At 39.3% G+C, this 13,976-nt stretch overlaps 1 protein-coding gene across 1 annotated transcript in view; it reads left to right on the top strand.

The window, feature by feature from the left end:
• LOC137851019 (chloride channel protein C-like) overlaps window positions 1-13,976 on the top strand; it is an 85,736-nt gene that overhangs the window by 61,882 nt on the left and 9,878 nt on the right. The window contains exon 13 of the mRNA XM_068671713.1: window positions 6,251-6,430. Within this exon, the coding sequence (XP_068527814.1) occupies window positions 6,251-6,430 (180 nt within the window). The remainder of the gene's footprint in view (window positions 1-6,250; window positions 6,431-13,976) is intronic.

The raw sequence follows: 13,976 nt of genomic DNA, 5'->3' as shown, positions 1-13,976 counted from the left end.
AGGCAAAATGAATCCTCAAAGAATTTTGTGCTTGTCAGTGAACATAGGTTGTTTGCTTCTCCTAGTTAGTGAAAAACCTGCCTCAGGGATCAGGATGGAGACACACAAGAGAAGTGGGGGAGCGCTAATAGAAGTTTTGAGAAATTTATATAAAATTGAGAAATTTGTATAAAATGACCAGTAGTATATAATGCAACAGTTCACAGATGTGTAGTATCTTTACAGCCAGCTATGTGTTGCTTGTGTGAGTCCTGCTTTGCTCAGTATCCTCAGTGTGAGGGTGTTCGCTCCCAGTTCCCTGAGCATCTTCAAGAGTTCAGATTCCCCATATCGAGAACTGATTTAGTATCTCCCATACTTTTGCCAAAGGCAGTCTTCTATATGAAGAAGAATACCAGATCATGTCTGTGGCATGTCACTCTTCAATGGCCATGGTGCAATGCCCTCTGTTTGCCTCGCAGTGTTGTTGATATATGTGTAAGAGCAGGTGCTTTCAGGCAGCTGCTTGTTTGGACCGAGTCATTTCCACACTTACTACTAATCATGTGGGGAAATGCACAGTTCTGAATACAAATACCAAGTGAGTTTATTTTCCTTCAGGTTTGGGTGGTAGTAGTGAGCGGGAACTGTCTGTAGCTATGAATCTCTAAATGCCCGTACTCCCCCTAATACTGTCTGACATGACTCTTTACTAAATTAGGTGGCTAGTTACAATCTCTAAATTTGTTTTTGGACTTGCACTATGGAAGCTAAATCAAGAACTATGTCCTTTGTGTTTTTACCTACAGCTCAGCTTGTTGTGTGCTGAGGCTGCTGTTTGAGTAGTTCCAGCATGAGGATCCCCTTATACAGTCTTTTACCTGCTTGTCCCAAGGTTCCATGCACAACCAATTTATTTATTTATTTATTTTATTTTATTTTTATTTTTTAAAGCTAAATGGCCTTGTATAAACACCTATGTCTATGCAAAGTGAGTAGGAGCTGCTATTTTTCTAACTTGGTAGTATTTTATACTGATGGTGGTAGTGGGAAAACTTTCATAAGGGAAGAACAGAGAAAAAAGATTTTGGCAGAAAAAAAAATAAATAATAATAAAAAAAAAAATATATATATCCCCCTCTTTCTTCTCCTGCACATTTATTTTCCAAAACACAAAAGCTTTCTTATCTTTCTTTCTTTCTTTTTTTTTTTTTTTTTTCTGCATTTTTTCAAGTATTAGAGAGAGACAGTTTCCCAGCAGATTATGAGACCATGTGGAAATCCATTAGTCTTTAGCATACAGTAGTTGCTAAACATATATAACTTTCAAATCCTCTCTGGGAAGTAAGTGACAGAGACATTCAGCTAACCCAAACAACACATTTCACAATAAGCACTGTGCTATCAAAAGGCCTCTGCACTGAAGAGCTAAATGTCTCCTCATTTAAGGATATTGAGTGAGCCAGGACCAGGAGATGCTGGGAAGCTTGTCATCTTACAGTCAATATAAATATTTGTAGATATGCTGAACAGAGACTGAAAACTCTGCCAAACTTTTGGCTCCTGGTTTAACTAGAAGAATTTCTCTCTCAGTTGTGTTCAACTAAAAAAAAAAGACAGCAAGGAGTCACAGGCCTTTTCTGCTGCACAAAGTTCCACTGAAAACTGGTTTTAAATAAATCTAATTAAATTAAAATGCATCGCTAGCACGAACACACTTACTTCAATTTACACTGTGCTTTTATTCATTTAACTTGAAAACAATTTAAATGTGTCTATTTCAGGGTTTAGTACTGAGTAGAGTGAGTATATTTTAAAATTAATATAAGTGGTGTCCTTTTCCAGTGTAACTAGATTTTACAGAGCTTTTTGTTTCCATCTATTGATGTCAGTGAGTATTCTGTGAACATACTGAAAGAATAATGTTTTTTCAAAGAATTCACTTGCAAATCTACTGAATTCATCATCTGCACACAATCAGCTTTTCTGCAGTACTTATATACTCTTCTATTATATAATGAGATCAATATTGGCATGTAAACTTTGAATTGAATTTTTGGTATTTGGCTTTTACCAAGTGACTTGTTGAAAAGAAAATTGGTGGGACTGGGGCTTCTATGTAGAAATATTTTTATTATTAAAAAAAAGAATTTGTATTTAAACATAAGCAACTTTCTGCAATGTTGTGAGTTTATTCACAACAGGATTTCTTTAAAGATGGTAGAGAAAAAGAAAGATAACATTAATAAACCCTTTTTATAATGCAGTAGCAGATTTTCATAAACACGCAGTTGCTTTTGTACTAGTGTGAAAATCATGAAATAAATCTGTTCAGTTTTTCTGGCCAAATGAAGCGAATGAAACTAGAACAGAATTTTTCTAATATTTGGCAATGTATTTACAATACAGGCAAGTAATTGTAATGACCTCCAACCTGATAATGTTCCCTTATGCTAACCACCCCACCTTCTCAATTGTTTGAAATTCTGACTATGCTGTTTAAATGGTCTGAAAAATCACCACAAATGTTAAGCAAACCCCAAAAGAAGCTCCCAAGAAGAATTTACTCAAGATGCTGTAGCCATTCAGGGCAATAAAAAAGTGGTTTACAAGAAGCCCAAGTAATATCTAGGGCTGTTCTGAGCAGAATGGCCTGTAACGAGTCAATGGGTAATCCTTCTCAATGCAGATAGAGGAGGACTGGAGAGACAACTAAAAAAGATGAGGCAAGTATGTGAATAAATCCAAGCAAGCAGTGCTGCCAGTTTTCTCATGTACCTTGGTTCTTGAAGTGTGTTTGAGTTAAGATTATTTTTCAATCCTTTTAATCCTTTTAATCATTTGAAGCTTGTATAAAATATAGAGTAAACGCTCTTTGAGCAACAGAAAAGTTCTCTTGTATTGTATGTTGTCCAAGGTAGCCTCCACGTTGTGATTAGATCTGTTATGGTTAGATCCTTAAAAATTTATTTCAGTGGGAAAGCTTCCATTGGATTTAAGAGCAACGGAGTCCAATCTACATTTCCATGAATCATTTCAAGACAGTTTACAGGGACAGGGATATTGGCTTCTTACCAAATGACTGTCCTATTTCTGTCGTAAAGCAGAGTGGCTTTGTTCCATGTTGTATCCAGAGTCATGAATGTACTCTTGAAAGGAACCTGAAACTTGGATATCATAACCTCAGTGAAACAACCTTAATGCTCTAACATGTTACACTGTTGTAGTGAATTTGGGAGAAAATGTTCTCACATATCCTATAAAAGAAAAATTGATGGTATATCTATTTCAGTGGTGTGGCTATAGCTCTGTCTCCTTGAGGAAAATCTAAACATGCGAGAAAGATCTACATAATAAAATCCAAATGTAAGTTCCTATTATTATTACACATATAAAGGCATTTTCAAAATGGTGAATGAGATGTCTTTGCTTGAAATTTCATTGTGAAACTGAGGGCTTCGTTGCAACAACACAAGTTTGCAACACCAATGGCACTCACCCGCTAAGCAGTGTCCTTGGGAGATATTTGGGCAGGCTTGCAGTTGCACAAGAAGGAACACATCAGTAGCAGGAACCTTGCCCATAGGACTGATGCCTGCATTGTGTACATTTGATATATAAGCAATCTATCTATGGGGAGCACTACTATCTGTGGGTCTGTGAGCATGGCCTGGGCAGTTAGTGTGGCTGCAGGGGATGTGAACCTGCAGGTGCCTGAGATGGTTTTTGTGCTTCCCTGTACTAGCAGTACTCTCTTTCTGGCTCTTCTGCCAGCTTCCTCTGCCATCTCTGTATCCTGGCTGCTGTTTGGAAGGGTTATTCTGGTAAGAGTGTGTTGAGCACCCATTTAAGAATGGCTTGAACCCCCAGCTGCACAAAAGGAGGGACCTAGAGCCCATAGCAGGTTGTGAGTGTCAAATGGAGCCTTCCACAATGTGAAAGACTGGAGACCTGTAGCTCTTGGCATGAGGAGAATGGCGACTTCTCCACTTTCAGGTCTGCCAATGCAGAATAGGTTCAGTGCTCTGATAGCAGACGAGTAGGGACACATGAGTAAAGCAGTTAATGCTTTCTTTGCTACAAAGATGCCTTGGCTTTATAACAATCCTCTATAAAAGGAGGAAAGGCTATTTTTCTTGCCTTTCCCTTTCCCTCAAATCAAGCTTACTCTTTACAGTAATAGAGGGAAGAATAATTGAAAGAAATGCCATCGACAACAGGCAGTGAATCAGCTCTAATACCTAGTATGTTGTTCTTACATCTGAAAAAGCTGGCCCATGATAATGCAAGGTCTATAGTTCCTGTAGGCAATATGGACACTTTATAATACCAGACAAGGCCAAGATCACAGAACCGTGTAACAAGCTATGCCTTGCTTTTATACAAATGACTGATTTGAGAAAACCTAAGGATGTTTCATGGACTTCTGCTGTAATTTGGAACATTTGTTTTCCATGCAATAGCGGAAAACCATGAAGTTGTGAAGATGGAAAACTTGCGTGCTGCTAGTAAATATGCTGTAGAATCTGTTGTAATGTAGCATTATTCACATTGCTCTTATTTAGAAATCATTCAGGGGTTGCGCATACTTCATGTAATTCAGGAAGCAGTTATAATTCATCATGTTTTTACATTATATCTACTATGCTAGGAATAGTATTTTTAGTAGCAATGCAGTGCATGTTGAATATAGAAAAAGTTTAAGACAGCAAAATATAGACCTATAGAGATGGAAGAGAAGAGGAGGACAAAAAGTAGTGTACTCTTTTAGGAAAAATAAAAATTCCCTGGTAGTGTTCTAAAAAAAAAAAACAAAACACCACCACCACCACCACCAACCAACCAACCAACAAACCAAAAACAAACAAACAAACAAAAAAAAACACATCATTTTGGGACTTTTTGGTATTATTTTAACTGTTTGGTGCTAAATTCTACACTCAGACATCATGATTTGCAAGGTAAACTACTATTCATTTTAATTCAGAAACAAAATGTTTTTCAGAGAGGTTCATTTTTCTATAAGATGATGTTCTGGTCTCTTGAAATGTGGATCTGCAATAAGATGGTGTTCCAAATTTTCCTTGCCTGCAGTCTGTTTCACATAACTGGGGATGGGCATGACGTGATTTGATGCACATAAGACTGTTCTTTTTCAGGATTCATTTAAATCCATCTCAGTTTAGGAGAAGAAGAAACTTCTTTAACAGCTGTGTGTGTGCCATGTATGAAGTGCATTGTCTTCTCAGTTCAGTTATTCTTAGACAGGTGGTCACATCACAAAACATCAGAGTAACTGCCTTGAAAAAATAACCTTGTGTCTCTCAGGAGGGAGGACAATAATTAACAGCATATGGAAATAGTTGCTTTTACCACAGGGATGAAAGGTAACATTGGTAAAACAGGATGTGGGCAAATTTATGCTCCAGTTGTCTCTGACTGTGGTTTGTGTCAGCCTGTGTCTGAACAGGAGATTCTGGCTTATGATGTGTCTAGATGATAATCAGAATAATTAATGTATTTTTTGAAAATAGAAAATGTGAAACAAGATTAAAACAAGAGAAGTTCACTGACTTCTGTTGTCAGAATCTATAGGCCTATGGTTATTCTGTAGAAATCACTGCTGAATCTTGCAGAAAGTATATTTATTTTCCATTTCACTCTACTGTCAGCAGTAGCAGGTATGCATGTCTTTCTATTAATGTATGTTCATGTTTCCTGAAACTTCACCTAGAATCTAAAAAGTGTTAGAAAATACTGGAAAAAAAAGTATACAACTTGTAAGAAACCCTTAAGGGGCTATCTTCCTAGATGTTACTGATGAAAGAAAAAATTGCAATAATGATCGTGGGCCTGAATTTCTCTAAAGTGTTTAACTTTAAACTATTTGATATCAGTCAGAATTCCAGAGGATTTCAGTTCAGATTAAAAATCTTTTTTTTTTTTTTTTCTTTTTTTTTTCTTTTTAATTAGAAAAGTCGTGCAAATTGACGAATGGCTCTTGTGATACCTTGACTGGGATGACCATGTCATACATATGGTAGAATTTATCATCTCTCACACAAAGAAAGGCTATGCTTGATAAGCAGTTTTACTGGATAATTACTTTTTTTTTTTTCTTTTTTTTTACATTTACAAATAAAGCAGATTGATTTCCATCTTGAAGTAATTTACTGAAGTATTATAAACTCGTCAAATGCTAACGTGGCACAGTATGCCTTATTTCCTGTTTACTAAATAATACTTTGTCTGTCTGTTTTATGTCTTTCAGGTTGAACCTGGAATTGTTCTCTGCCAGGGATGTCATGGAGCCTCACGTCAGAGTCCTTCACCTAAAGGAAAACATTGCTTCCTTGGCCCAGCTTCTTGCAAGTACAAGCCACGGTGGATTCCCAGTGGTTTGCAGGCCCAAGCCAGACCACGCAGAGGTGTTTCAGGGAACCATTAAAAGGTAAAAACACTATCAAATTATGTGATATTTATGGCCATTTTTCAGATATTTTTTTTCTTAAAGCATCTGTGAAGACCATATGGGATGGTTATGAAGCTTCTTCCTACTTTAGCATGAACAGCAGGTGTTCTTTTAAGAAAGGACCTTGGGAGGTTGAGGAACATGCCAGTCTTCATTATCAAAGGTTTATTGAAGACTGTCAATGAAATGATCTTGTGTGAATTGTAGAAAAAGGTTAAATTTCCATTTATAACCTTAAAGGTTCAGAGAGACAGTAAAGGGATTTGAATCTAGTTACTCATGAAATGATCCCACACCAGTTCAGAATTGGCCTGTTCCCCCATCACATTTTTTCATTTTATTAGTGTATGCTTTTAAAGGAAATGCATTAATGTAAATCATATCACAGATGAGATAAGCAACAAAGTCACTGGAAGAAACATGCAGTGCAAACAAGAATTAGGCTAAAGGAATCCTTGCATACTAGGGGCTCTCAAAAGGCATATAAAACATCCTGATAAATGAAATATTTCTGGTACTGTATTTCATGTGAGAGCAAGAGTGACTCCATCCTTTCAGGAAAGTACCTTAAGACTGTTCTTTGAGTGGTGGTGGGTCATGAGTGGGAGAAGCAGTGACTTAATTCCCACCTTGAGTATCCTTTAGGAAAGGAAAAGGTGCATATGCAACTGCTATTGCACAGGATTTCACAAAGCAAAGCTCTATGAATGTAGCTTCCAATAACCTTAATACAGACACATGTTGTCCTTTGTCCTGAATGACCATAGTACTCTTGTATGTTTCCTTGTAGATTTTTTTTTTATCCGCTTCTAGTTTAACCTCTTAACTGGTGTGATCAGTCCAGGATAAATGTATTTTCTTCTATTGATCTGGATGGGGAAAAATGTTATCCGTGTATCATCATTGGAAATTTAGTTAGGGCTTGTCTCCTTGCCTGCTTTGTAACAGCTTTTCAAGGATGAAATACTGGCAGCTGGATCACACTACCTCATCTATTGCTCTATGGTCAGCTGCAGTTTTGGACATGAAGATGGAAGGGGAATGAGTATTTTTTAAAAAAATTGTTTACTCGCTTCACTGTCAAATAAAACACTTTGTATGAACCTTTTAGAGAATTATCTGCTTGTAATGAGAGAATTTTACAGTGGAGATTGGTTTGCAGTGGCCTGAAGGAGTAATGACATCAGTAAGTGTGAGATCATATACTTGTATGTGGTATATATATTTGCTCCCTTGTCATAAATGTCGCTAATAAGAAATGTGCTAAGGCACTAAAACCTAAATTTCTGAGTGATAGTCCACAGCGTGCACCAGTGTGGAAGATATACCATATACTAGTGTACTTGTTTAGTTCTCATCTGTCCTCAAAAATAAAAATAGAAAACATGCTAACAACTGACCCAGCCAAAGCTCCTTTTAAATTAAATTTATAGTCTCATCATTTCCTCATTAATTCATCAAATTACCTGGCAGGGAGAGTCCCAGGCTGCTGAGAAGTATGCTAAGTTTACACAAATACAGTTGTGCTTTGCAGCACAGAGCGATGTTGTGTGGAACCAAGCAGAAAGGGAGGTCAGAGGGATGATCATGAGGACATCCCAAAGAGAGGCACCTTTAGAGGCAACCTGATGCTACTTGACAATTCTGGTAGGCTTGTGGCTTGCTTAATTGCTAGAACTCTTTTATGAATACGTTCTGCTAGAGCCTTAAAAAGGATGAATGAAAAAGCTTTTCTCCTGCCATTCTCAGCATAAATGAGCTGTTGTTAGACTGTTTTGAGTAAAATCAAGATATTGCTTTAAATGGTTGGCAAAGCAGAAGCATTTATTTATTTTTTTTTGATCCAGTCCAATATTTGCTGCCCTCTGCAGTGAAACCCATACAGAGAGGTTGTCTGGGAGCAAGTATTGCGTTCTGGCATGCTCTGTCAACACCCTTCCTCACCCCACCGCATGCCCAGCTGCCTGAGAATTTCTGAGATGATCTCTGGATACCTTGTTCCCAGCAGTGACCGCACGCGGCTTTGCTCTTCTGCTATGGGTCCTCACCAACACTAGGAAAGGAATGCTCTGCAGCCACCCTCCGAAACAAGCCTCCAAAAATGTGATGCGTCATGGAATTAGCGTATTCATAACCATAAGTAGTTAGGCTCTGGTTTTCCATCTTACTCATAAAATTACAGCTCTTGTGGCATGTAACTGTTAAGATGAAGATGAGAAATGCTGTGAACCCCACAAAGGAAAAAGGTGCTCTTCAGCCTCTTACTGTGGAGGATCTAATGCAATTCCATGTGGAGGTGACATAGCCATAGGCAGAAAAAGGATCATTTGTTTTTCCATCTTGTACATCAACAGCGTTTAAGTGGAGAAAATGTAGCTTGCCTGTCATGTTTTGAAAAGGCGGATGAGGGAAGATGCAATAGTAATTGCCATGATGTTTTTCTTGAGAATTGCCTTAGGCATTATTATTGATTCTTAATTTCTTTATTTTTTATTTTTTTAAACATGGCACAAAAATGTTGGTATTACATTGCAAAAATGGGGGCAAAGAGCTAAAGAAAGAAAAGAAGCATCTTATCTGCTAAGCTTGCATGAAGGCAGCAGCAACTCTTATTTTTTTCTTACTGTTTCCCATTTATGTGTGTTTCTGTACTTCTTCTTGTGAAATGTGCATGGAAATAACACTGAAAATTTGACTGAATGCAAAAATTTTTCAGTATTTGCCTACACTTGGAAACTGCAGTGGTGAGAATTTCTGTACAAGGACAGAGTGTTGTTATTTTTGTAATACATATGAACGATTTTCACCCTTTGAAAAGAAAAGGTCAATGTCAGTTCTTAACAAATGCAAGGACTGTGGCCAAGAAGTGTTGGCTGGGACTTGCATGGACCTACAAATGCACCTCAGTGCTGGCCTGAGCAAACACACAGATACTCCAATTTTATTAAAAAACAAACAAACAGACAAAAAAAAATCTTCAAGTCCTGCTTAGTGGGGCCAGATTTTTCACCTAATCTTTGTGATCTGGATAGTTACCTACTGGGTATCAAGATGAGATCACCAAACACATTTTTACTTGGGTGACCTAAATCTGAAGCTGTTATCTTCCCCAGTCGAGTAAGCAGTAGAGACTAAAAACGAAAACAACTACTAAAGAAAACTCCTTGGCTTTAAAATTGCTAAAGAGGAAGCAAGCTGTAGCTGAGAAGCCAGTTTCCAAAACAAAGATCTCCTCAGAGTAACACTCTTGACACTTTGCCATAGGCAGTGCTGTATGCATGCCTGGGAAACCCTTGCAGAATTGTGTTTGATGAACATGTGGCTGGTGAGCTAGATGCACGGCACTGATAGGGATGCTCGACCTGTTGTGTGCAATGCAGAGTGCTTAGGGACTGCCTCCCTGCCTTCATTTCTCCCGAACAATGAAGATTCTTGAACATGAGAATACAACAGGCTATTTTGCACTGCAGCTGAAATGCCTGCCCCATCTACCCCCCAGCATCTGCAGAAAGGGAGCTGGGCTGTTATGAATGTGCTTGCCCAGAGTCTGCTGAGAGCTGTGAATGTCGTGGCCTACGTTGCAGGCCCTTCTGGCTAGGAAGACAACTGTGCCCCAGGTGGAAGACATTCTTCAGAGAGGCCTTAGGACAGGACCACTGCCTGCCTTCCCTGGAGTCTTCGGCCAGAGACACTGAGTGAGGCTGTAAATACATACCAAGGAGTTGCTTGAGGGGTCCCCTGTCTCTTGTCTTGGCTGCTGTAGTCTGTGGCTGCAGATCCTGCTCCAGAAGGAAAAGATAGAGTTGTGTTTCTGCCTAATTTCTGTGAGACCAGAACTGAAAAAAGAACATTTTTTTTTTTTTTTTTTTTGCTTCCACACGTGTTACAATGTACTAGCGTAGGGCTGCTGTAGGGCAATGAAGTGGTTCTGTGACATGATGAAGAGATTAGACACATCACCACTTATGTTTTGTTGATCCATCTTCCTTTGCCAGAGATTACTTTAAAATGTAAACTGTAGTAAAAACAGAAGACATGGAGGGTTTGTGGAGGAAAGCTGTAGGTAACTCATTTCTTTTCCTTGCCCGTGGACATGGGTGGGATATAACATGGAGGGTGATGATACTTCATGGTCATCAGGAACATCTTTGCTGCCAATCTGTGCAATCTCCCATGCACGATCACTTCCCTCTACATGCCTGTGTGACACTCACAACCCTTCTGGTTTCTTCCACCAAAATGGACAATAACATGCTCTCTACCTAGATGTTGTTTTTCTGAGATTCTGTTTATCCCTTAATGCACTTAGGTTCCCTGTATGTCTGTGACTGACAAATGCCACGTTGCTCCCAAAGGCGGTTCTGGTGTCAGTGGATGTCCTTGCCTTTAATTCACTTTTTCCAAGGAAATGGGAGGTTTGGGGTTTCCGTACTGCAGTTAAACACTCCCGGCATTCACTGAAGAAAAGCAGGTGGATGCCGGTTGCTTGTTAGGCTAGGCTCGGTCCACTCCATTTCCTTTAAGGAGCAGCGGTGCAGAGGCAGAAGCTGGAGTGCTGCCTGGCTATCTTAATTTCTGCCTTGCACACCACTTTGATACAGTTTTCCTGGAGAGACTACTGGGCTGATGAATACCACTGAGTAGCCCATTAGGGAATTTTACTATAACAAATAAGCCATTTTGTTCATGCCTTGACTCTCTCAGATCTGTACCATGCACGGCTCTCCTATTGTGAGGCTCAAGGATTCCTCGTTTTTGCCTTTGCACTCTTACCTACACAGCTGTTAGCTATTACTCTGCATTTTGTTTGTCTATCTTTTAGCTGAAGGAAATTTTTTTTGCTCAATTTAGTTTGATTGGGAGAAAGTAATTATGCAGAAACCACAATATCTTTGACCATAAGCAGACTGTACAGAAAAAATATATGTAAGCAGAAACGAGTAAAACTTGGTTTTCTGCTACTTCTGTACAGGATGTGACATTTCTGGCATCATGCCTGCATTTTTGTGTGTTTTTTTCACCTAGGAAACCCCGTCTCTTCCCACCCATCAAGTTTGCTGAAACTTCAGCATTTGTGGTTGGTGGAAATTATTATTTTGGGTCCCAAAAGAAATTTCAATAAAAATATTGTTGGTAAAGATGTCAAAAGTCCTTGTAGTTTACATGGTCATTATATTTGTACTACTTTATTGCAAATTTTGTATGCTTTATGGGAGTGTACAAGTGAGATGTTCAAAGTGCCCAATTCCCATTTTCAGAACATAGTTGGAAACCTAAAAAAAAAAGCAGAACTTAGTGCTCTAAATAAGAGGAGAAATATTCAAAAGCCATGGTGTAGTTGAAAAATCAAAAAATAGTGGATGTTCAGTAATGCCTAGTTATTACTAGTTCCTTAAAACATTGTTTTCCATTTGCGGACATTTTAAAAAGGTCTAATATGCTGCCAAAGAGATTTTACTTGAAAATCCATCTTATTGTAGAAGCATAGAGTGGCTTGGGTTGGAAGGGACCTTAAAGATCATCACTTCCAACCCTCCTGGCATCTGAAGCGACAGCCTAATGACCTTGTTCAGGAAGGCCTTGCTCAGGAAGGTGAGCTAGAGCCTGAGCCTCTGTGTGATGAAGTGGGAAGCTGTGGCTGCCGTGAGATTTTCTGGGAGATGTGAAGCTGGCAGGAGCTGAGCGGCTTGAAGCCCTTGGAGCATGGTGAGTCCAGTGGGATGGCATCGCTGCCACAGAGCTGGGTACAGAAACTTGCTTCAGCGAAGCTGGGAGTGTGGGCAAGAGTTTGTAGAATTACAGCTTCCCGCTTCCGAAACTCGGGGGAGATATTAAACAACTCGATGAACAGCAAACTCCCTGCTCTAATTGTTTCTTGCTTGAAGGATGCCACCGCTAATGGAACTTAGCTGCCTGAGAGCTGCACCTGAGGGCTCATGCTAGTCCCCAGGCCAGAGGCAGAAGAGCTACCAGAGGAGGGAGCCAAACTACATTTCTGTGTACATCATTTATTTTGTTGCTGTTCTTGCAGCACTGTGCTTTCTGCTTCCTTTGTGGTAGGATGAAGGCAGGTAGAGAACGCTGTGTCCTTGTAACCCTCCTGCTTGCTAGCCTTGCTTTAATTTCCCAGCTTGTAAACTGGTCTGAGAAGGGAGACGCGCTGTTTTCCACGATCGAAAGACATGGTAGAGCAGCTGTTCCCAGTAACAATAATGACACTATTGCTGAGACAAACATTTTCATGATGATGCATGGGAACACTAAATCCAAACCACATTGTTTAGCTAATGCATGCTTTCACTCCACTAAAGGGGAATGTCACATAACTGAAAGTAAATTGAAGAGATCAGAGTTTAGAAAATATGACAAAGTTGAAAACTTAAAGCTGTATTACACAGTAACATCCTTTAACAGAGAAATCATTGATCCAAAGTGGTGTGTGGATGTGTATTTTATGGCAGTTTATTAGGTATGAGTTGCCTCTGGTCAGTGCAGTGAACAGAAACCATTGTGAGTCAGGAATGTGTTCTGCCAAGCACTTCAGAAAAACCTAGTATAGCGTATTGATACGTGCTGTGGGAAAGGAGATAAAACACTGCAAACTGTTATAGATAAGTCAGGTGGTAGGTACTGTTGCTGTTACTTTTCTTTAATCTGCCCTCCCAGCTGGGACTAATGAAACACTGTTCTCAAGGTATGTGCACGCACACGTGTGCAGAGGCTATGCACACTTGTTTAATGAGGATATACCTTTATTTTTCTTAGCAGGAGGAGAAGCACTTGCTTTCAGTAAGCAATGCAATACAGCAGCTTAGGGGCAAATGGAACATTAAAGACGAATCGAGACCCGAAAGTTTAATGCAAAAATTAATTACTGAGCTTAGCGATATCGACTGTAATATTATGACAGCCTTGTTGCTGGCATTCATGAAATAACTGATACAGATTTGAAAGCTTCTTGGAGAGCCTCTTCCTTCTGGCTCTGTTATGGAGAGGTTGCTAAGTTTAGATCACAGGAATTTACTCAAGTTAAGTTACTCAATCAAACACAGAAGTCCGCAAAGTTCATGCAATATATGGAGATAAAAACAAGGTTCTATTTTGTACTAGGAGATCACGGACAGCTTTCTGCCTGCCTCCTCCCCGTCCCTTTGCTCTAAGCCCTGTGCAATGGTGGTTCTACTCTGATCAAAGCTAGAAACACCATCAGCAGTGGTTTGAAGGCTGCATCTAAACTGAGCCAGCAAAGAAGAAAAAAGGGGAGGGGGAACACGTTAGGGACTTGGACACTATTTTTAGGTGTGCAGGCTAGGGAACAGACTGCAATATCAAAGTGGTGGTGTGATTACTTGATTTCCATGGGAGAGGGTAGAATCTGTCAGCACATTGTTTGTTTTTACTGTCTGGACTCCTGCTTTTGAAAAGCTGATCCAGTTAATTTCAATGATACACTATACAGTGATCTTGCCTATTAAAATAAATGGAATCCAGCACTTTCAACAAAAGCTCTTGACATTACGATCCT

This window comes from Anas acuta, chromosome 2 (genome assembly GCF_963932015.1).
Source record: "Anas acuta chromosome 2, bAnaAcu1.1, whole genome shotgun sequence".
Taxonomy (NCBI): domain Eukaryota; kingdom Metazoa; phylum Chordata; class Aves; order Anseriformes; family Anatidae; genus Anas; species Anas acuta.
The sequence above is the reverse complement of the archived record's forward strand: the minus strand, read 5'-3'. Positions and strand labels throughout refer to the sequence as shown.